This window comes from Echeneis naucrates, chromosome 5 (assembly GCF_900963305.1).
Source record: "Echeneis naucrates chromosome 5, fEcheNa1.1, whole genome shotgun sequence".
In the NCBI taxonomy this organism is placed as follows: domain Eukaryota; kingdom Metazoa; phylum Chordata; class Actinopteri; order Carangiformes; family Echeneidae; genus Echeneis; species Echeneis naucrates.
In genome coordinates this window covers 2,962,026-2,983,307 of record NC_042515.1, presented here as the reverse complement: position 1 = coordinate 2,983,307, position 21,282 = coordinate 2,962,026, and the positions used below count along the sequence as shown (strand labels likewise).

The following is a 21,282-nucleotide window of genomic DNA, read 5'->3' as shown; positions in this document are numbered from 1 at the left end:
TCTGAGGAGCTGAGCAACAAAACCAAGACCACAGAGTCCCCGAAGTCCCCGAAGTCCCCGAAGACCACAGAGTCCCCGAAGACCTCGAAGACCACAGAGTCCCCGAAGTCCCCGAAGACCACAGAGTCCCCGAAGTCCCCGAAGACCTCGAAGACCACAGAGTCCCCGAAGTCCCCGAAGTCCCCGAAGACCTCGAAGACCACAGAGTCCTCGAAGTCCCCGAAGACCCCGAAGACCTCGAAGACCCCGAAGACCTCGAAGACCACAGAGTCCTCGAAGACCTCAAAGACCACAGAGTCCCCGAAGACCTCGAAGACAACAGAGTTCCCGGAGTCCCCAAAGACCACAGAGTCCCCGGAGTCCCCGAAGACCACAGAGTCCCCAGAGTCCCCAGAGTCCCCAGAGTCCCCGGAGTCCCCGAAGACCCTGAAGACCACAGAGTCCCCAAAGTCCCCAAATTATCGTCACTGTCACTTCTTCGCTGAATCTGGGAGCTTCCATCAGGAAGCTTTAATCTTTTTTTTTACGGTTGTAGAACAAATAACAGGAATGGTTGGATCTTTTTTTTTACTCTGTTGGCCAAACTGGAGAATTCCTTCACACACACATTATAAGACTTTCTTCACAACAGTTCAAAGGTCACTCATTTATTCAAAACAGCAGAAAAGAAAGAAGGGAGGTCCTGAACTGAGTGTTTCTCGTGACTGGAGCTGGTTTCCTTTGGGAGGAGACTGATCCAGGATCAGGACCTGATGTGTGGAGCTTCCTGGACTGATGATGGGATCTCATCACAGTGTGTGTGTGTTTGAGAGAAAGAGTCTGTATCTTTGATTTTCCCAAAAAAAATTACATCCTTATGGAGTTTAGATGAAATATTCCTCGTTTGTGTTGTCAAAATTCATAATCAAAGCAACACTTCATTGAAAAGCTGACAAAATAAAACTAATTTAAGAGGACTCTTTGCTGTTGGAGTCATTTTTCCTTTTTTGTAGCTGTGTCTGATCTGTAATTTACTTTCAGATACTGTTTTGGTTTAAAACATAGAAAAATAAAATTAAAAAAAATCTAATTTATTATGACTTTAATGTTGAACACGTGTGATGGAGTATCTGCAGATGTTCTGATCTTCTTGGACTGGGCTCACCCCGGCCGGATGGTCTGCTGGCCATGCAGGTCGTACTCCCGGTACAGGATGTAGTCCTTCAGTCGCCCTGGCAACGGGAGGAAACTCATGAAGGTGGGCGAACGGAGACGAAGGCGCCCGAGACAGCTCCGGATTCTCAGGCGGCAGAGATGCTGTAGACAGCGGGCGTTTTCTGAGGAGGAAAAAAGAAAGGGGGCAGGAGCAGGAGGATCCGGCTGTCTTCTGCTCTTGTGTTTGTCAGGTGGGACTCACCTTGCAGCCTGCAGATGTCGGCCCACTGACGCTGCTCCATCACAGCCGCCTTCAGCTTGGAGCAGAAGGTCACCTGGTCCACGTAGTCCAGCAGGATCCGGACCACCTGGCCTGAGAGGTGCCTGAGCCAGGACACGGTGATCACCTCGCAGAACTGCACCGACACACAGAGTTCCCCTCTAAGTGCCCCAAACTAACACACCCCCCAGTCTGGATCAAACCTGGTCATTACCATGGTGTCTCTGATCACAGAGTCAGTCCATCCCTCGTAGTCTCCAGGGACATGGGAGCTGTTGCCGTAGGGACAGTCGAAGCAGCGCTTCACGTCGTAACCATAGTTACACAGCATCCTCAGAACCACCTGTCCAACACACACACACACACATACCGGGTCAGACTGAACATAAGATCCTATGATCAGAAATGTTTGAGCTCCATCAGCAGCCCACCTCGTCCTTCAGAGCGTACTGCAGCGCCGACGGGAAGTGTGTCGTGTTCACTCTGCTGTAATAATTCACGTTGGCTCCAAATCTCAGCAGCAGCTGGATCAACTCATAGTTTCCCAGCCGCAGCGCAACCTGAAAGACACAGTCATCCGTTCATCTGGTCCACACCAGATGATCTGCAGGTTCATCCAGAACCGGCCTGATCTGGGCTGACCACATGGAAGCAAATCTGGCAACATCACAGGTACCTGCAGACATTTGACCGGGTCTTGGTTGGCCATGGCTCCGGCCTCCAGCAGCAGAGCAGCAGACGCCACGTCGTTATTGGAGACAGCAAAGAAGAGAGCTGACTTCCTCTCGTCGTCATAGCTACGGCGAACCCAGGGATGGAGCATGTAGTTGGGGTCATAGCCGGCATCCAGCAAGGCCTGATGGGAATCAGGAGAGGGTGTCTCCTCGAATCGTTTGTGTTCCTGCTCTACATTTTAATTTGGATAAAATCTGACTATTTTTCTTTTGTATTTCTGTGTTTTTCATGATTTTCACACAAAACAAACAAAACACAAACACACACCTTGATGCAGTGTGTGTGTCCTCCTGCAGCAGCAGAGTGGAGAGGACTCATCCCACTGTCGTTGACCTCTCCCTTCGACGTCACAGGAATCAGAAGGTGTAAAGCTCTGAGTGCAGACACAGACACACACACAGCTCGAAAACTGCTGAAAACTCAAATACTGTCATCAACAAAACAGATCCTACATCTCCCACAATGCAGCTGGATCACGCCTTCTGCGCTTGGTCTCCTTTATTTCCGTCATTAAAATGTTTTATGGCCATTGTTTATTTTGAAATGATGATGATTTTCTCTCTCTACTCTGTACTGTTTGAATCAGCTCAGCCTCATCGGCTTGTCTTCTGTGACAGACTCACTCCTGGTGTCCCCTGTGTGCCACGCGGTGGATGGGCATGTGTCCGGAGCGTTTGGGGACGTTGGGGTCGGCTCCGTACTCCAGCAGCAGGCCGATCACAGCCGGGTCCCCTGACGCAGACGCCTCGTACAGGATGGACGCCTCATCCTGCGCCTGCGACAGCACGTCTGCGCCTGAGCAACACACAACAGAGGCGCGTCTGTCAAGATTGAATAAACAACGATAGATTTCATTACTCTGGTTGGACATGACACTTCCTTAAAGGTACTTTTCAGCTGGGCTCTGTTTCCTGTCACCTCACATCTGATGTAATGACCTCAGACTCACCAGGATCAGCTGAACTTCGTCCAGGTGGGAGTCATGTTCATAGATAGTTCTGCCCTTTTAATATCACAGGAAACATTCAGCTGTGGTTGTGATGTGTGTTCTTCTCACGAATCTGTGACGTTTATGTTAACGACCCCATTCAGATTATTTCCTGACTGAAGCCTCTATTTTTTACTTCACAGCCCAAAGTTGACTGACAGACAAAGATGGAAATTAACTGTGAAGATTAGAAAACGAAATCAGCTCCCTCTGCAGTCTGTTGTTAACTTCTTAAACGTCCTCTCACCTCTCTGCAGCAGAGTCTCGACCACCTGCAGGTGACCGGCCTGAGCCGCCAGAGCCAGCGGGGTGAGGCCGTAGTGGCTGCGAGGGTCCACCTGGGCTCCGGCCTCCAGCAGCAGAGTCACCAGCGACGCTTTGCCCAGCCGTGAGGCCTCGTGGAGGGGATGGCGTCCGTAGCACCCCTCCTGGTTCACCTTTGACCCCCCGAGGAGCAGCAGCTTCACCAGGTCAGCCCGGTCTGAGCGGATCGCTGCAGAGAGATATCTGATGATTGAGGCCCTGAAAATGGTTAAAATGCTGCATGGCAGGAAGGGCCTTGTGTTACAGGACACCCTACCTACTAGCAGGGGTGAGTCCTGGTCCTGGTCCTGACAGTCCGGCTGGGATCCATGTTTGAGGAGGAAGGAGGCGTTTTCCATCAGACCTTGTTCTACCGCCAGGAAGAGCGGAGTCTGACCCCGCAGGGTGCGGCACTCCACGGCGCCGGGGCCCGAAGCTGGAGACCAGGACAGTCAGTCAGTCATTCATCATGTGAGGCCGATCAGTGAGAGAAGGCAGCGCAGATAGACACCTCTGAGCGTGAGCTCCAGGACGCTGTGGTTGCTCTGAGCTGCTGCTTCGTGCAGAGGAATCCAACCTCTGCTGTCCGTCAGCGAAAACACGTCTTTGTGTTTGACACACAGATCCTTCAGGAGCTTCTCATCTCCTGCACAAAAAGTTCAGTCTCTACATCAACAATTCTTCAAAGTCACATCCTCTCCCCCTCCTTCTGCCAAAAATACTGAGGCTGTGAACTTGAACTGCCCTCACATTGTATCCAGGTGAGCACCAAAGAGAAGCGACTCTTAAAGCCCATTTTCAGTAGAAGTGAAGTTATTATTTATACGCGAGTCTGTAAACTGAAATCTAAAACAACAGTTTTCCCCAAAACACAGGAAGTTATTCATCACATAATGATTCAACATCCAACTCAACATCTCCCACTTTGAATCACCTGAGGGCAGCTGAAGGAATAATTCAGTTAGTAAATGATATGGAAGTTTGCTCCCTTTTGATTCTGGTAGGACGGCGGAGCCTGACTGTGTGCTGGGGCCCACTCGTGGGGCACTCAGGTATTGCAAGTAGGTCAACAACTCATAATCTATTCAAAAGACATTAATGATTCAAAATGAATTGGTTCTTTTTCCTTGTCAGGCCTATTAGTGTGATAAAACAAAGGTTAGTGTGTTTGTGTTGTTGGCTGATTAACATCAACATCTGATTACATTCATAAGCACCAAAATGACCTCAGGAAATATTATTGACCTTCATCCATGAGTCAGAGAGAGATCTGAACCAAAGCACAAACCAGCTGGACCTGGACAGTTTTGGCAGAAATTTTTCAGAAGATGGAGGAGCAGCAGAAACATCCTGAACACGAAGCTGTCCGACCACCTGACCTTTAAATGGGATAGTATCGGTTATTTACAGCAACTCGATCGTTTATTTGGATGAAATAAAAGAGAACAGACTGCCTCACCTTGTTTTATCACAGTGAAGATAATGCTGCTGTCTGCGTAGTTCAGCCCAGAGCTGGAAAATCAAAGAGCAGAGTTCAATTAAAGTGAAGAAAAATAAAACTGGGAATGACAATAACATTGACGCAAAAAGAATTCAATTATGGCTCCAGTTCGACCATTTTCACCAACATCATCTGTGTTTTCATAAATAATGCAGCATTTGTAATTCTTCAAATAAAAGTGACTTCTATAAATATGTAAACACAATAATAACAAAAAATTGATCAAAATTGCTTTAAACTCCAACAGTAGGTGAAAATTTGCCATCAATAATTTGAATAAATATATTAAGTCATTTAAAAAAAATTTGCTTATGAAATAGGTGAATTTTTTTCAGGGCTTTTTAATGTGAGACTAAAAATAGTAATTAGATGAAGAAATGTTTCGACTAAGATTCACTAACAATGAGAGCAGTGAAGTAAAAACTAAGTCCTGATGAATAAAAGTGACGAACTGAGCTGCTCTGTCTTTGACCTCTTGCTGCCTCGTGTTGTGGACTCTCTCAGAGCTTCCTTCTGCTTGCTGCTCTCCAGCAGACTCTGTTCAATCATGAACTGAATCGCTGCGTCGTCTTCATCACCATCTTCCTCCTCCAAACCGAATCTTTGGAAGTCCATGTTGTCCACAGAAAGGGCCCAGACCTGAACAGAACGAACGGGCACCCAACACAAGACCTTTACTGGGTATAATCTGTTCAGGAGGCTTTTGAAGCATTCGCATAATCTATCCATCTCTTCTTTTCTCTGTGCTTCAGTTATAAAGAGCCGATTTATTAATTTGTCTGCAAAGTAATTAAATATCAAATCAACAAAGAAACCCTGAAAACAGCCTGTTCACAAGTTTGTTGACATCAACGTCCAAGAAGCCATGTGACATTTTCAGAGTGCAGTAAAAAGGGAAGGTGAGAAATACATTTGATCCAACTGGCCTGATTTTGTGTTGAGTCAAATCAGATCTTCAGTGTGTAACCTGATATTACAACATTTTTATATTAATAGTAAACGCACTTTCCGTCTGTAGGCTTCCATGCAGACAGGCAGCTTTAGATCTCATTACCTTCAGATTTCGGTGGTTGTTTTGACTCCCTTAAGGTCTTCAATCTCTGGTTGCTGCTGAGTGAACCCACAGCTGCACACACCAATACGTTCAGACAGCAGAAACTGCAATAATGCATCTGTTTGGAAGTGGAGGATCACGAGTCCCAGACCTCGGTCCCAGCTCTGGAGAGCTCTGGCTGTGGGGGATGTGACACCTGTTACTATATTTAACATTTCCAGCTAAGTTTGTGGAGAGACCTGATCAGCAGACAGCGAGTGTGTCTCTGCAGGACGGCCCACGGTTGACACACTGCCCAGCCCGACGCACAATCCTCTGCCATCATCACCTTTGACTTCCATTAAATAAAATCTCAGTGTGTTTGGTATAATCCTGTGCATCCTTGAGAAGACAGTGTATGAAACTGACAAACCAATGAGGACACTCAACAACCAGACTGGAACTGAAAACACGTTTATTTTATTTTCTGCCTCAACTGTTTATGACCTGGGTCTCTCCTTCTTGCCTTTGTAGAGAGCCAGCAGGGACACGTTGGCCACCTTGACCACCTTGAAACGAACTCCGGGAATATCTCCCACGGCGTGACCTTTACGTCCGAATCCTGCCACCAGAACCTCATCGTTCTCCTGCAGGACGGGAGGAGGGAGAGAAGTTAGGAGGACAAAAGGCAGAGAGCCGATTGATGCCAACCTTGTGTTCTTAGCATGCACCAAAGCAACATTTATGATTAAGAAGGGGGAAAAAGTCTGAGTGGTCTTCAAAGTAGTTTCAGATTCCAGAAAACTAAAACATTTTTGGTTCAAGCTGCAGACATACAGCTGCACCAATACAATGTTGTATTTTTAAAATCTGGTCGTCCCCACAGCTATTTTTTCAGTGTTACGTTAAAGGTGTATTTACCTCGATGAAGTTGAGGCAACCATCGTTGGGGACGAAGGCGGTGATCTTCTTGCCGTTTTTGATGAGCTGAACTCTCACACATTTCCTGATGGCAGAGTTGGGCTGCTTAGCCTCAACACCTCTGTGGATGAAAAACATCATGCACCAACAAAGCTTCAGTATAAATCTTAAGATATCAGTGCTGTAAATAAGTACTGATGCTCTTTCTTTTTAAAACCTATTTCTTAGATTCTCATGTCTGTGGCATTTATGTTGTGACAACTAACCTCGAATAAAAATTTTAATTAAATCTACATTATTCCGTGTGATTTATGAGGAGAAATACTTCATAACAAAAACTGCAAAAATTTAAACATTTAAAAGATTATAGTCAAAAACTTTACCCCTCAATGAAACACCTCAAATTTTCAATCAACTTTCCAAAATTGTAGTTTTAAGGAGCCAAATAAACAACGTTCATCCTCACGAAGGAACAACTTGGCCAGTCGCACCACAGAAGGTTCAGACTTCGTGAAATCATGTAAGATGCTGGAAAATTAACTCATCATTGACAGTCTACTTCACCCTAAGAAGGAGCAGTCAAAACGCCCCAAAGTACAACAATTCAGCAGGTCATACAATACTCACACTTTCTCAAGCACGATGCCCTTGGCGTGAGAGGCTCCTCCGAAGGGATTAGCCTTAAGGGCAGTGCCCAGATGGGCCTTCTTGTACTGTTTGTCGTGCCATTTCTGCTCACGGCGGTGATTACGGAGCTTCCTGGCTGTACGCAGACCGCGGCACTTTCCTGGGAACCAGACCAGCAGCAAATGAGTCCAAACAGAGAACAGCTTTTACCTGAACTGGCTTCGCTGTCCAACGGGTGCAAAAACTTACATTTCTGGCAAACAGCTTTCTATAAGATTAACTTTTTAAATCGAAGACTTCTAGACTCCAGTCAGAGGAAGACCCTCACAGACAATTTATACGAACTTAAGAAAATGCTACTAAGAGTTTTCCTGGTTAGATTAATGGGTGAGTGATGCTCAGCATCAATTAAATCACAGAAATATATCACTAATTAATAAATCCAGATTGACAAACAATTTTACTACTGCAACATCATCTGTATGTGGAGTCCTGAGATTATCTGGAGGAAGACTGGACCCAGTTCAGATCTGCAGATTGACAGAACTCACTGCGTGTTCATGCACTAAATAAAAGCACCTTAACTAAGACAAATGTCCAATGATCATTTTCTACCTGCATTCATCCAAAACGCCTGCAGTTTGTGACCAACCGCACCGAGAAGCTAACATGAGGCCCAACTGCGCCAATGGACGACCAGAACCTGGCTATTTGGGCAGATGATGCAGAATATTAGGTCAATAAATCAGGCTGCAGTTGAATCGGGTAGAGATGACGGCCAGCAGGAGTTTTTAAACGGTAATAAGAGGGTCTTCTGTGCTAAGCTAATCGTGCTAACTCGCCGCCTGTCCCTGACATTATGGCCGCTCCACGTTGCGGCGACGTAAAACCGTAAAAATGACTCGTTTTTAATCTCACTGGGACTTTTTTACCGGAACAAACACACCGAAATAAATTCCTAAGACATTCACACACAGCACCGATGCAAAGTCTCGGTGGAAGAAACGGGATTATTCAACATTTTTGATGAAGTTTGAGACGTACCCATGTTTTCACTAGCGAGCCTGGGATCGAAAGGAAGTTCCCAGGGTGCACCGCGGTGAAGAGGAGTCTGGGGACCCCGGCCGGGTCTGCCCACACAACATGCCTGACTGGAATTATCACGTTGATAATAAAAGTTTGGTTTTCCATAAAAACGTTATTTTTCTTTTAAAGAAGAATGACTTAACACATTAACAGCTCATACATATATTTGTTAACGTTTGCTCCAAACTTTTAACACATTTTATTCATGCATGATCGAATGTTTGTAGCAGTTTATTTATAGTAAATAATTAGTTAAAAGCCATAATGAGAATTTTGTCTTTTTTTGTTTTCTGTTGGTTGATGAAATACAGGGAATTCTTTCTTATGTATTGCTGTGATTGTGCAGTCTACTTATTTATTTTCATTAATTTTGCACTGAACTATTGAACTTTTAATGCCCGTCTTTAGTATGACCACACTTATATTATATGTTTTGTAAATCATGACTGATTAAAATTTTCATCATGATAAAATCAATGTAACTCACTGTGAAGGTTACTATAAAATATAGCATTCCTCTGACACAATAAAAATCACTTGCAGCAGCCTCATGTGTTTTATTAAACACAAACACTGGAGCAACACCAGCAGCTGCATCCAAACAGGCTACTTAACTTCAGCACCAACTAATCAGGACTACATTAAAACCACAGTAGAGGCTGCTGGGAACATCATTGCTTTGTATGTATTTTCCATTTAGCTAACAATTGGACTAATTAAATCTTTCACCAAATGATGCAGCTTGATGAAAAGTCAATAGATTATAGACTCATTATAGGATTTATCCTCTGGATGCTTGGAGCAGGTCTTAATAGGTGTGTTTGTACCAGCTGAAGGCTCAGATTTTAGATGAGTACAGAAAAATCCTCCACTTTTAACTAACAGAGGGGGAAAGAAATCCTTCAAGTGCGAGCATTTATGCAGCGGACGCTCGTAGGACTGAATGACCAACAGGGAAATGCAATTAAGGGATTCAGGGTTTGTCAGAACATGTTTAACTATTCCGGTTGAACAAACACATAATACACACTTTGGTCTGACAGTGTAAGTATGACCTCTAATCTGATGAAATTAAATGAGTTTTTACTGAGCTGACCTGAAAATGAGAAAATGTGGGAACAGCAAATGTCACTCACCAGTGAGTGAGTCTCTCTCTGATTGGATGGTCCGTGAGCTTGTCAGGGGGGCTTATGGACGGTGGGCTGATTAAAGTGGATTACGAGGAGGAGAGGGAGCGAGAGCGTGCGCTGGCATCACTCTCTGGTCAGCACAGCTATGGCCTCGGCGTGGAAATGCTGCTGCTGCCTCCTCTTCCTCCACCTGCAGCCGTCGACCTGCCTGGAGCGACAGCCTGCTGACAGGTATGCGGGCAGAGATGTGAAGCAGCTTTGCCTCAGTGATTTATGCTGATTTTGACTTCTGCTGACTCTCTAATCTTCGACTCTTGACACGTTCAGCTCAGAGATTACTGATGTGTTTCCACTGATGGTGCAATTTCAGATTGTGTTTGTTTGTTGTTGTTTTTTTTAACCTGAATTATGTGATTTCTTTATTTGGTCCTTTGAGGCCGGTGGAAAAAGAATCGAAACTCAGCGAGAAATGAAACGACTGGTTTATTGACGGTGAGGATTTTCTGTTCCTGTCTGTTTGACATTTCAGAGCTCAGAGACCAAACGGTGCTGCACGAGTACCAAAAAGATAAAATGGGGAGCAGAGTCAGAGTAAAAAGCATCGTAGAGCTGCTGTGGGTGGACATGAGACAGTTCTCCAGCGTTTCCAGTGGTCTGTTATAGATGTTACTGCATCTCATGACCTCCACTTACTGCCAATGTCTGATGTCAATACAGGAAATACAGCTTTCTCATGCAGAGGGACAGATAGTGTTCAGGAGGAGGATAAGGTGGAGGTTAGGATGGAGAATGGAAGTGAAGCAAGTCTGAAGTTAATTTATCAACCTAATCATTCGGTACCAAGGCTACTGAGAGATGCAAGTGAGGTGATGATGATGAGAATGATGAGAATGATGATGATGATGGTGATGATGGTGATGATGGTGATGAGGATGATGATGATGATGATGATGAGGATGATGATGAGGATGATGATGATGATGATGATGATGATGAGGATGAGGAATAGGATGATGACGATGATGATGATGAGGATGAGGATGATGATGAAGATGATGATGATGATGAGGATGATGATGATGAGGATGATGATGAGGATGATGATGATGATGATGATGATGATGAGGATGAGGAATAGGATGATGATGATGATGATGATGATGAGGATGATGATGATGATGATGATGATGATGATGATGAGGATGATGATGATGATGATGATGAGGATGATGATGATGAGGATGATGGTGATGAGGATGGATGTGTAAAGAGACAACTGTTTGCAATGTGTCACTTTTTAAAGTGTGCAGATGTTCATTGTAAAAGAGAGGGAAGCTGCAACATCTCCTCGTGGCCAGGAGCCCCTCCGTCCTTCACAGCCAGTGTGTGTGGGTGTGTGTCTGTAAAAATGCGAACATGCATTATTATGTAATCAGTGCAATCGCACAATCCACAGCCGCCCTCTCACCCAGTACTCAGCAGGGACTAAACCTGTCTTTGTAGGGCTTTGGGGACTCAGTGAGTCCGGCTGCATTTGGCAGCACTGTGTGTCGCTCTAAACCATTTGAAAGGCGTTTTATTCCACATTCACTGAGAGATATTTCATCCTGATGGGCAGGACGTCCTTCCACAGAGCTGGGACATGAGCCAGCCTCGTATAGATGAGCTTGTTTTTGGTCCTGGACATTTTGAAGGCTCCTCCCTTAATGACCTCAGTGAGAGTTTTGTTTTGAGTTCATCTGATTTCTTACAGATTTTCTAATTAAATATTGTACGTTCTGACTGCCGTCCCTCTGATCAGGACTTTTGACTACAAAAGTGATGACCAAAAGCTTTACATTCTGTCGTTGTTTTGAGGGTATGGAATTAATTTATTTCCCTTCAGCCCTCAGGAAGCCCTTCACACCCTAACCCTTCACTCATCTGTAGAATAAATACTCTAACACAGATGTGGAGTCAGTTCAGAGTGACAAAACATTAAATCAAATGATTTAAAATGCCCCCTCCTCTTTTCCTTCTCTCCGGTTTGTCGCCTCTGACTTCAAACTTTGCAGCGTCACATACTTCCAGGCAGCAGGTCCAAATCACTTATTGTCCCTGAAGCTTTCAGCCGATCTGTCGGCCTTCGTCAGCAGATGGAGTTGCTCAGTTATCTAGGGGACGGTTTAGTTAGTTAACAGCTGGGCTAGCAGGTTGTGGTGTGTCATGATGCTGCGTGTCCACTGACCTGGCTGATGATCTTTTAGTCCTCTTTGTGGTTGCTGAGTAGTTTTGATCTGGAGCTCACAGACACCAAGATCCAGAGCTAACCTGCGAGAATTTAAGAAGAACCAAAGGTGATCGAACTTCATCCTCAGAAGCGGAAACCGTTTTTCAGTCCTGCACTCTTTAATAAACAGCGACCAAGGACGTGTTTTCCTTCTTTAAATGTTTTCCTCTTTCCTCTTTAATATCTGATGTTACAGAGAAATATTTCAGATTGAAAGTTAACTGGGGCTTTAATCTCCAGACTATTTCTGAGGATGATTTATTAAAGCTCCGTCCCCATCGTGGCGTCTCTCATCTGTAGCAGATTCTGTGCTGAAGGTTTTGTCTTTGTTTGGTATCGAGCTGATTGTCATAAAAAATAACTCTATATCATTATTTTCTGTCACTTATTTCTTTCTCTGTAATCCGGCTCAGAGAGAGTCCTCACAACAACCGTTCATCTCTGTGCCAGACTGTCTGTTACCTTAGATACTAATCCTCAGGGCGAAAGGCTGGGTCACTGGACTACACAGGTGCATTCTGGGTACTCTCCTCTTCCTCTAACCTTCATAAAATCTTGTTGATGACCCTTTGACATGTCATCATTATGTCCCATCATCTTTTCTGTGTCAACTGTCACTAATTTTTATGTGTCCATATGTTGATTATGAGTCATAATTAGATTCTCAGGCAGCAATTTTTTTACATTTTAAATTAAAAAATTTTTTAAACGAAAGAATATTTTCAGCATATAAAGATAAATAAGATAAATAAGAGCAGAGAAGTAACTATTAAATTAACTTTACAAATGTGAAATTAAAAGAATGGAAAAAGGCTTAACTTTTTATTATGTAATATCTGATAAATTCAGCAGCACTACTGACAGCTAAAGCTGTGATGAAAAAAACATTTTTTGATCATTTAAAAAATAAATAACACATTCATTTGAGTTATTTTTGCCTCTCCTGTCACTTCCGTTTGCAGCGCTGCCGTCTCTCTGGTACTGCAGCTGCAGGACAGTTTGGTGCCTGCCGACCAACCGTTCAGAAGAATGCTGCAGGTAAACCGGCTCCTCTGTTCAAACAGAGATTTTAGCTCCGCTGCTGGTAAAATCATCTGCAGAAAGGGAAGGAGGTAGAATGTCAGGAAAGAATTAGTGAAGATACAACACATAAAAAAAGCATAAAACACATAAAAAAACTCTTACATATAATAACATGCTTTGAAGGAAAACACGCATCATTTTTTTACCTGTTTAAAGACCAGAATTGCCTCCACGTGAGTTTATCTCATTTACAGATGATTTCTTTCTTTCAGCCTCCAGAGGTGACGCGGAGGAAGCTGCTTCAGATGCCACGAGCTGCAGTCCCGTTCTCTCCGCTCAAGGTGACGTAGCCAGCACGGAGAAAACATAACAGAGAGAGAAGCAGCTTTCACCTTCGTTAACTGTCTCATCATCCTCCACCGTCCACCAGGTGTTGTCCAACGGGGTGCCCTGTGTCTTGTTCCAGGCCAGGAAACTGTCTCTCCGCTACGACAAGCAGAAGCAGCTGGACCTGACGGAGCTGGCCTTTTCTCCTCAGAAGCCCGTCGACACCAGCCAGTCGGTCTGCCACCAGGACAAGGCCACGTATGTAAACCTTCAGGATGACTGTCCAAAATCCTGCACATCACAATGAGTCCATAAGGTCAGGATAACAAGTCTGCCTGTCTGTCTGTCTGTCTGTCTGACCCTCTGCCTGCCTGTCTGTCTGTCTGTCTGTCTGTCTGTCTGTCTGTCTGTCTGACCCTCTGCCTGCCTGCCTGCCTGCCTGCCTGCCTGTCTGCCTGCCTGTCTGTCTGTCTGTCTGTCTGACCCTCTGCCTGCCTGTCTGTCTGTCTGTCTTTCTGACCCTCTGCCTGCCTGTCTGTCTGACCCCCTGTCTGCCTGCCTGTCTGACCCCCTGTCTGTCTGCCTTTCTGTCTGTCTGTCTGACCCCCTGACTGTCTGTCTGTCTGTCTGACCCTCTGCCTGCCTGTCTGTCTGTCTGTCTGTCTGTCTGTCTGTCTGTCTGTCTGACCCTCTGCCTGCCTGCCTGCCTGCCTGCCTGCCTGTCTGTCTGTCTGTCTGTCTGACCCTCTGCCTGCCTTCCTGCCTGCCTGCCTGTCTGTCTGACCCCCTGTCTGCCTGTCTGTCTGACCCCCTGTCTGTCTGCCTTTCTGTCTGTCTGTCTGACCCCCTGACTGTCTGTCTGTCTGTCTGACCCTCTGCCTGCCTGTCTGTCTGACCCCCTGTCTGTCTGCCTTTCTGTCTGTCTGTCTGACCCCCTGCCTGTCTGTCTGTCTGTCTGACCCTCTGTCTGCCTGTCTGCCTGCCTGTCTGTCTGAAGGCTGGTCATGAGCTTTGGAGACGTGGAGGATCTGCGAGGCCTCTCCATCAGGTTAGCTGTTTCACCTGATAATTAAACACCAAACTGTAAAGTTAGTGAAGTCAATGCTGACGAGCCTTAAACCTTCATTCTACCTGATGACCATCACAGGACGACTCCACTGGTAAGATCAGAAATAAGGTTGAATTGAAGTCTATGGTAAAACGGAGAACCATCTCACTTTATTCGTTTGCTCATTCAGTTTTTCTGATGCGTTTATGGTCTCATTTAGAAGAAAATTGTCTGATCTGTTGATCTGTTGTGGGAGAACAGTGAGGTTTGGGCTGACTGAATCACCCCCCCCCCCCCCCCCGTGGTCAGACTGCAGCTGTCCAACACTTTCTACGAGTCTTCAGGTCAGTGGTGGTTCTCGGTGGACAGCGTCTCTCTGATGTACAACGTCTCTGAAGAGGCTGTGTTCAACACCAGTGAGGTGTACGCTCCGGCCTCCTCCTCCTATCACTGCCTCCATGTCAGCAGCCTGCAGCGCTACAGCACCCTGCTGCTGCCCAGCACCAACCACGCCCGCCGCTGGGCCATCACCTTCACCGACTTCCAGGTCTGTTACCCCAACCCTAAAACCCTGCAAGCTTTGTATTCCAAAAACAAAAAACACACAAGAACAAAAGCATAATTTATGTATAAAAAAAAAAAAGAAAATTTTTTTTTTATTTGTTTGTTCCATTTCACTGTGCATTTTGATACATGATCACTATTTAGATCATTTATTTTTAATAAGGGTTAGGGTTAATGTGAGCTGAGCAGATCACTCAGTTTCAATCTGATTTCAAATTAGACTTTTAACTTCAGGCTGGGTTAGGGTTAGATATTCCCAGGACAGTTAATCACACCTCTGAAACATCATCAATTACCTTAAAAACTGAAACATTTCACTCTTAGAATGGAAACATTGATGATTTTACTTTTGAAAATATGTAAGAATGAATGGCTTTGAAACATTCATCCATTCATTCATTCATCTCCTACCACCTACCGTTTCTGGGTTGCAGCGTGGGTGAGGCCTTTACATAAAAAATTGTATCTTCTTCATAAATTTGAAAATGTTGTCCTCTGTCCTTTCCTCAGATTCAGGCATTCAACGTCACCTCCGGGAGGTTTTCTCCTGTGAGTGACTGCGCCACCTTCCTGACACCGGCCATCCTGATGGGCCTCGTCACTTCCCTCATCCTGCTGCTGGTCCTGGCCTACGCCCTGCACATGGTCATCCACCTCAAACACATTGAGCACGACGACGAACACAAGGAAGACATCTATTTCCCGCAAAACATCGAAGAGTCTGAACACTGCTGTATGGAAAGTGAGGCTGAGAAAAATATTCTGTAGTGGAAACAAACATTATGACATTATGACATTATGAGAAGGAAGGATGATTGGATGCTAAAAACTGACGGCAAACCTCCGGATTGATGGTGCTTTCAGCTCAGGATATCTTTTTTTAAAAAAACATATATTAATAGTGTTTTTGTATTTTTTTGTTTGTGAATTTCTGTATTTGTCTTTGTAAAAAAATTTAATTAAATAAAAAAGTAGACATTGAAAAGCATCTCTTGTTTCATTGGGGACTGTTAGTAACTCTGGTTCTTTATCATGTCCAAGTAAAAAAAAAAGTGAAATGGTGAAATTTCCATTTGGTCAATTTATTTATAATGTTTGTAATATTTGAAACTGAACAAACAAAGACACATGGGAGTATTTATCAGCTCTGTGATTGATATTAATATAGTATTAAATAATAATGACATCAATGTAATAGTCCATGTGACAAAAGCATTAATAGGAAAATGTGAAACAACAGAATATAATTTAATTTAAACTCAGCTTTCATTATGACATATTATTTAATCCTGCTTCCTCTGAATTTGTCTTTTGTTAGCTAATTTAACACATTTTACTTCTTTTTAGTATTAATTTCATGTCCTTTTTTATTATTTCTAGAATTATAACAATTTGGTTTTCATTTATTTACCGGGTAATTTTTTTGTTGTAGTTCACAGTCTTCACCAGCTGGCGGCGGTGATGCGCCATTTTGTTTGTTTCACACCACCAGAATTAAACAACCGAAGAAGAAACGGCGGCAGCTACACGCCGTGGAAGTGCAGACAGCTGATGCTCTAATTCTGTAAATATTAAATACTGCGGGTCGTTTTAAGCTGCCGTTTTATTTCTGGGTCGTTTTTGTTTTCTTTTTAGCTGTTATTCAAACTGCTGGAGCTCAAATTAAACAGGCGGCCTCCACTGTTAGCATCGAGCTAGCCGGCGTAGCTTTAGCCACCAGGTGAGCTCTTTACCTGCTGTTTACCTTTCACCGGACGGTTAGTAATTTGTGTTTTGGTTGGCTGACGTGATTGCCTGTGTTTAAATTGTCAGGTAGTGAGTCTAAAGTGAGCTGACAGGTAATGGCTAACAGGTGACTTGTTATCTTGAAGGTTTTACTGTCATCTGATGCGGTCGGCCTGATATATCTGATCTGTGTCCTCCACCTGAAGCCACCTGGGTCTTCATGTTGAACCACCTCTCCGCTGCTCTGTCGCTGCTCCCCGGCCGCCTGCTCTCCTCCTCCCTGCCGAGATCCCTGAGCCGAGCCTGCCGCCTCCTCGGCAGGATGGAGCCCGTCGTGGTGAGGTGTCTCCCCGGGGAGCCCAAACTCACCATCGCTTTCTGTCTGGACGGCAGCCACAAGCACATGCTGCGGGACCAGGACGAACCGCTGGAGAAAGTCCTGACCCGGATCTCCAACAACTTCGCCAAGGGGCAAGGAAAGGCCAAGAAGTCGAAGAAGCAGCGGGCGCAGCAGCCGAGTGAAGCCCCGGAGCCGGTGGCCGTGAAGCTGTTCTACGGCGGGGACGAGGTGCCCGGCACGGCGCTGAACTCCGAGGCCTGGAGGGACGGAGCCGTGCTGCAGGTGGGAGACGTCAGATACTCCGTGAACAGAAACGCGCCCACCTTCACCACCGCGGAGCTGCCGGTGTCCCTGCTGGCCGGGTTCCCCGTCTGTCCCAAACTGGAGGTGGAGTTTGGAAACCTGCGGGACTGCGAGTTCACTTGGTACAAAGAAAAGGCCCCGAACACGAGGTAACAAAAACCCAAAGTTTAATGCAACCCAGTGAAAAAGCTCAGTAATAAATCCTCCTGACACCAGAGTCATTGGTGGTAGAAGAGAATCAAGATCAAACCCCCAATTTAAAGCTATGTGACATGATTAGATTTTCCTAAACCTTGTATTTACATTTATGAAGGCAAAAAGAAATCCCTATCTAGACTGCTTGAGACCAGTTTGAGGTTAAACACGTATCACACCACATATCATATCACTGTAATGACAATGTGAGTGTAAAGTGGTGCAGGAGCGGTCATAGATTTGTGAAAACACAAAGGGGGAGTTCACTTTTTTATTTTGATCCCCAGATCACTGGAGACCGTGTATAGAAAAAAAAACACCTGTATAATCTAATGGACTCCAGAGACAAGTTTTATATTTATAAAAGTTATATACAATATTTGAAACATCTTTATCCTCTTTGTGTTCTCTAGATTACACTTGACAAGTATAAACGTAGTATGAAAGGCTGTTATAAATTATAGGATTGTCAGAATAGAAAAACAGTCTCGTATTTAATTCAATCGAGTTAAAGAAGTGTTGGAGGTTGAGCCATTTTCCTCTTCTTTCATTATCTTCTCCTCCTACTTCCTGTTCCAGGCCAGAAAGTGCTGAAGAACCAGGTTGGATTGAGGTAGGAAGCGGGAGAGTCCACGTCCCGTCCAATCAGGACATTGGCTGTAGGTTGAAACTCTGTTGCACGCCCAAAGATGGAAGTCGCAGCGGCCTGACTAAGGAGCTGGTCTCTGCCGGAGCTGTGGAGGCCGGACCAGGTGTGTGCACGTTTGACAACCGACACGCATACACGGTCAAACAGACGGAGTGGCCGTCGGTGAGGGTGGTGTCGTACAACATCCTCGCTGATGTCTACGCCCAGACGGAGCTGTCTAAGACGGTGCTTTACCCGTACTGCGCCCCCTACGCCCTGCAGCTGGACTACAGACAGAACCTGATCAAGAAAGAACTGGCAGGATACAATGCCGACATTATCTGTCTGCAGGAGGTCGACAAAGGTAATCAGTTAATTTGTTGGGGACAGTGTTTATTCTTGTCAATCAGGGAAATGCATCCACCAAATTAATGTATATAAGACCTGATTCAGCTAAAGGAGTTTTGTGATGTCTAAACAGTCAATCAGTCTATCAAAGGAAAAAATGTTGGATAGATTAATCCATCAGAAGAATAATCGTGATCAAAGGTAGATTGGTATGAGACAGTGATCATCGTTGCCAGAAGCTTTGAAAGCTTGAGGTTTTCAAAGATAACATGCAGCTCTGACATGAAATTAATTTTCTTTTTCTGTTAATTATGGTCTTATAGTGGATACTTTAATGATTCTTTTTGACTACTTTGGCTTTTTCAGGAGTATTTGTGGACATTCTCACTCCAGCTCTGGATGCCTTCGGTCTGGACGGTGTTTTCAGGGTAAAAGAGAAGCAGCATGAAGGACTGAGCACTTTCTACCGCAGGTCAGATCTGCTGGCTGTGTGAATTTGAAGAAAATGTCTTCATCTTCTTGTTGCTACATTTTTTAAAATGTAAATCCAGGTTATATCAGGTAATTAAAAAGTCACCTCACCTTTTTTTTTTTTTTTTTTTTTTTAATTAGGTCAAAGTTCCAGCTACTGAGTTGTCATGACATCATGCTGAGCGAGGCGTTGACCTCTGACCCCACCCACTCTGAGCTGCTGGAGAAGGTCTCTGCTGTCGGTGCCCTGAAGGAGAGGATACTGCAGAGATCCACCACACTGCAGGTATGTCAGACTGCAGAAGAATAATTTGGAGGATGAAGAATCAGGCCTGCTTCATGCAACATTTACAGTTTGGTGGTTTTAATAAAGAAATCTTTATTTTAAGACTGAATCTTTGAATTTCTAAAAACACCTCTTACATTTATGAATCTTTCATCTCTCTGCAGGTCAGTATCCTGAAAGACCTGAACAAGCCAGACAGGAAGGTCTGTGTGGCCAACACTCACCTGTACTGGCACCCAAAAGGTAAAACAACACACAGAGAAGTCAGTGACATTAAGAAGCAGAGTGATAGTTTGTATCTTTGTAATTTACATTAGAACAAATGTCTGAAAAGTGAATTAATGTCATTTGAAGGAGGGAACATTCGTTTGGTCCAGATGGGTGTGGCTCTGAAACACCTGACTCATGTGATCGATGAGTTTGCACCTGGGGCTCCCCTGATCTTTTGTGGAGACTTCAACTCCTCCCCTACCTCAGGTAACTCCACCAGCAGGAGACACAATAAAAAGAGTCAATATCATTTTGTCGCTCTAGTGGTGAGTTTTCTTTGTTCATGCCCTCCTCCTCCTTCAGGTGTGTTTCAGTTGGTCAGTGAGGCTGCGGTTCCTCAGCAGCATGCCGACTGGAGCAGCTCAGGGCCAGAGGAGTCCTGCAGTATGGAGCTGCTCTCCACCTTACCCCCACTGCTGAGTGCCTGCAACCAGCCAGCCTACACCAACTATGTGGGAGGATTTCATGGCTGCCTGGACTACATCTTCATACAGCCTGACCGCATGCAGGTACGAATATTGACTAAATCCATACAAATTATTTTGAATGATAATTTCCATCCACAGATTTAATTTCAGTTTGATAAGTTTACCAAGACAAATGGTCGGTGCCACAAATTATCTGATGTGTGTCCACTCAGGTGGAACAGGTGATCCCTCTACCCAGCCACCAAGAGGTCACCACCTACGAGGCTCTCCCCAGTGTGGCTCACCCCTCTGACCACATCGCCCTTGTCTGTGACCTGCGCTGGAACCCCTGACCTCTGACCTCCATTCTCTTGGACACAATCCGTCAGAGAACTTGTGCCAGTGCCGTCTGATCTTGAATTTCTTTACACTTCCAGAGTTCCTGGGTTTACTACAGATTTTATGATACGACTGAACAACGACTAATATGTCAAGTCCATGTTGTGTTTTTTAATGGCCCTTAATATATAACAATATGATTTCACATCACTGATATTCAGTGTTTGTTTGTTACTTTAAGAAAGTAATGAAATACAGTTTGTTAAATTTTTTTTCTTAGAGATGATTGCCTTGGCGGATTTTATTTAGAGATGTCACAGTATGAGAGATTTGGTAGTTGGTACCAATACCAAAGAAATTCCATTGAAGGCTGCATACACAGCCATGTATGGCTGCACTGAAGCAGTGCATGGAGGCTGAAGTCATGCTGGTTTACTAATTATTGTTAGTCTGTAACTCATATTTGTAGCAGGAGGAACATGGCTCCTGCTAATTCTACATAACCATCAATGATTCTAAGAAATATCTTGGTCAAACAAGGAGCTCAGCTGTCCTATAAAACGTTAAACAAACACAGAGACGAATGTCGATCCACAGTCAGATTGTTGGCTCTTTCGGGGATCTGTTTTCAACTCTGATTGCTTCATCCACATTAAAAGGCGGGCAAAAGATGCTTTAGTTTTTTTGCTTTCAAAGTTGTGGAAACCAATTACTGTCAGCAGAAAGCTCAGTTTAATGTTAGAAATGACAAAAATACACTTAAATGAGTCAAATTAACAATTCAACACATCAGAGTGATATGAGTTTTAACAGTGTAGACAGGCGGGTTAGACTTTAACTGATAATATTTACTTCATTCATATTTAAACGTATTTAACAGCCACGCCCACCCACCGCTCTCCGCCACGCTGTTTTTCTCTGATTGGGTAGAAGTGACGAGTAGGCGGAGCCAGAGTGTTTGGAAAGTACCACCGTGTCGTTTTTTGGGGGCTCCCAGAAAC

At 44.6% G+C, this 21,282-nt stretch overlaps 4 protein-coding genes across 4 annotated transcripts; 2 read left to right on the top strand and 2 right to left on the bottom strand.

The window, feature by feature from the left end:
* Nucleotides 1-609: 609 nt before the first annotated feature.
* Nucleotides 610-6,120, bottom strand: asb14a (ankyrin repeat and SOCS box containing 14a). The gene is made up of 13 exons (XM_029502224.1): nt 5,996-6,120; nt 5,414-5,580; nt 4,900-4,952; nt 3,952-4,086; nt 3,718-3,876; nt 3,385-3,630; nt 2,773-2,944; nt 2,417-2,522; nt 2,091-2,270; nt 1,846-1,974; nt 1,629-1,757; nt 1,397-1,550; nt 610-1,316 (listed from the first exon to the last, which is right to left on the bottom strand). Exons 2-13 carry the CDS (start codon nt 5,554-5,556, stop codon nt 1,141-1,143), a joined length of 1,782 nt encoding a protein of 593 aa, XP_029358084.1. The 5' UTR covers nt 5,557-5,580; nt 5,996-6,120; the 3' UTR covers nt 610-1,140.
* Nucleotides 6,121-6,432: 312 nt separating this feature from the next.
* On the bottom strand, nt 6,433-8,604 carry rps23 (ribosomal protein S23). The gene is made up of 4 exons (XM_029502483.1): nt 8,567-8,604; nt 7,523-7,682; nt 6,896-7,016; nt 6,433-6,621 (listed from the first exon to the last, which is right to left on the bottom strand). The coding sequence occupies exons 1-4, from the start codon at nt 8,568-8,570 to the stop codon at nt 6,475-6,477; spliced, it is 432 nt and encodes a 143-aa protein (XP_029358343.1). The 5' UTR covers nt 8,571-8,604; the 3' UTR covers nt 6,433-6,474.
* Nucleotides 8,605-9,883: 1,279 nt separating this feature from the next.
* Nucleotides 9,884-15,737, top strand: atp6ap1la (ATPase H+ transporting accessory protein 1 like a). Its single transcript, XM_029502654.1, has 7 exons — nt 9,884-9,969; nt 12,970-13,045; nt 13,303-13,371; nt 13,461-13,615; nt 14,355-14,405; nt 14,715-14,952; nt 15,480-15,737. The coding sequence occupies exons 1-7, from the start codon at nt 9,884-9,886 to the stop codon at nt 15,735-15,737; spliced, it is 933 nt and encodes a 310-aa protein (XP_029358514.1).
* Nucleotides 15,738-16,482: 745 nt separating this feature from the next.
* On the top strand, nt 16,483-20,562 carry pde12 (phosphodiesterase 12). Its single transcript, XM_029502373.1, has 9 exons — nt 16,483-16,689; nt 16,841-17,486; nt 18,112-18,524; nt 18,875-18,980; nt 19,121-19,265; nt 19,430-19,508; nt 19,620-19,742; nt 19,839-20,044; nt 20,176-20,562. Exons 2-9 carry the CDS (start codon nt 16,915-16,917, stop codon nt 20,293-20,295), a joined length of 1,764 nt encoding a protein of 587 aa, XP_029358233.1. The 5' UTR covers nt 16,483-16,689; nt 16,841-16,914; the 3' UTR covers nt 20,296-20,562.
* Nucleotides 20,563-21,282: the final 720 nt, after the last annotated feature.

Excerpts from the sequence above, each read along its gene's own strand:
- asb14a (XM_029502224.1), bottom strand. The coding sequence starts at position 5,556 with ATGGACTTCCAAAGATTCGGTTTGGAGGAGGAAGATGGTGATGAAGAC. Across the intron at positions 3,631-3,717 it reads GGACTCACCCCTGCTAGTAG|CGATCCGCTCAGACCGGGCT; the intron begins GTAGGGTGTCCT and ends ATCTCTCTGCAG. Across the intron at positions 1,317-1,396 it reads CGACATCTGCAGGCTGCAAG|AAAACGCCCGCTGTCTACAG; the intron begins GTGAGTCCCACC and ends TTTCCTCCTCAG.
- rps23 (XM_029502483.1), bottom strand. Across the intron at positions 7,017-7,522 it reads GGCATCGTGCTTGAGAAAGT|AGGTGTTGAGGCTAAGCAGC; the intron begins GTGAGTATTGTA and ends TTTCATCCACAG. Across the intron at positions 6,622-6,895 it reads GTTGCCTCAACTTCATCGAG|GAGAACGATGAGGTTCTGGT; the intron begins GTAAATACACCT and ends CCCGTCCTGCAG.
- pde12 (XM_029502373.1), top strand. The coding sequence starts at position 16,915 with ATGTTGAACCACCTCTCCGCTGCTCTGTCGCTGCTCCCCGGCCGCCTG. Across the intron at positions 19,509-19,619 it reads CCTGTACTGGCACCCAAAAG|GAGGGAACATTCGTTTGGTC; the intron begins GTAAAACAACAC and ends TGTCATTTGAAG. Across the intron at positions 19,743-19,838 it reads CAACTCCTCCCCTACCTCAG|GTGTGTTTCAGTTGGTCAGT; the intron begins GTAACTCCACCA and ends CTCCTCCTTCAG.
- atp6ap1la (XM_029502654.1), top strand. The coding sequence starts at position 9,884 with ATGGCCTCGGCGTGGAAATGCTGCTGCTGCCTCCTCTTCCTCCACCTG. Across the intron at positions 13,616-14,354 it reads TGCCACCAGGACAAGGCCAC|GCTGGTCATGAGCTTTGGAG; the intron begins GTATGTAAACCT and ends GTCTGTCTGAAG. Across the intron at positions 14,953-15,479 it reads TCACCTTCACCGACTTCCAG|ATTCAGGCATTCAACGTCAC; the intron begins GTCTGTTACCCC and ends TCCTTTCCTCAG.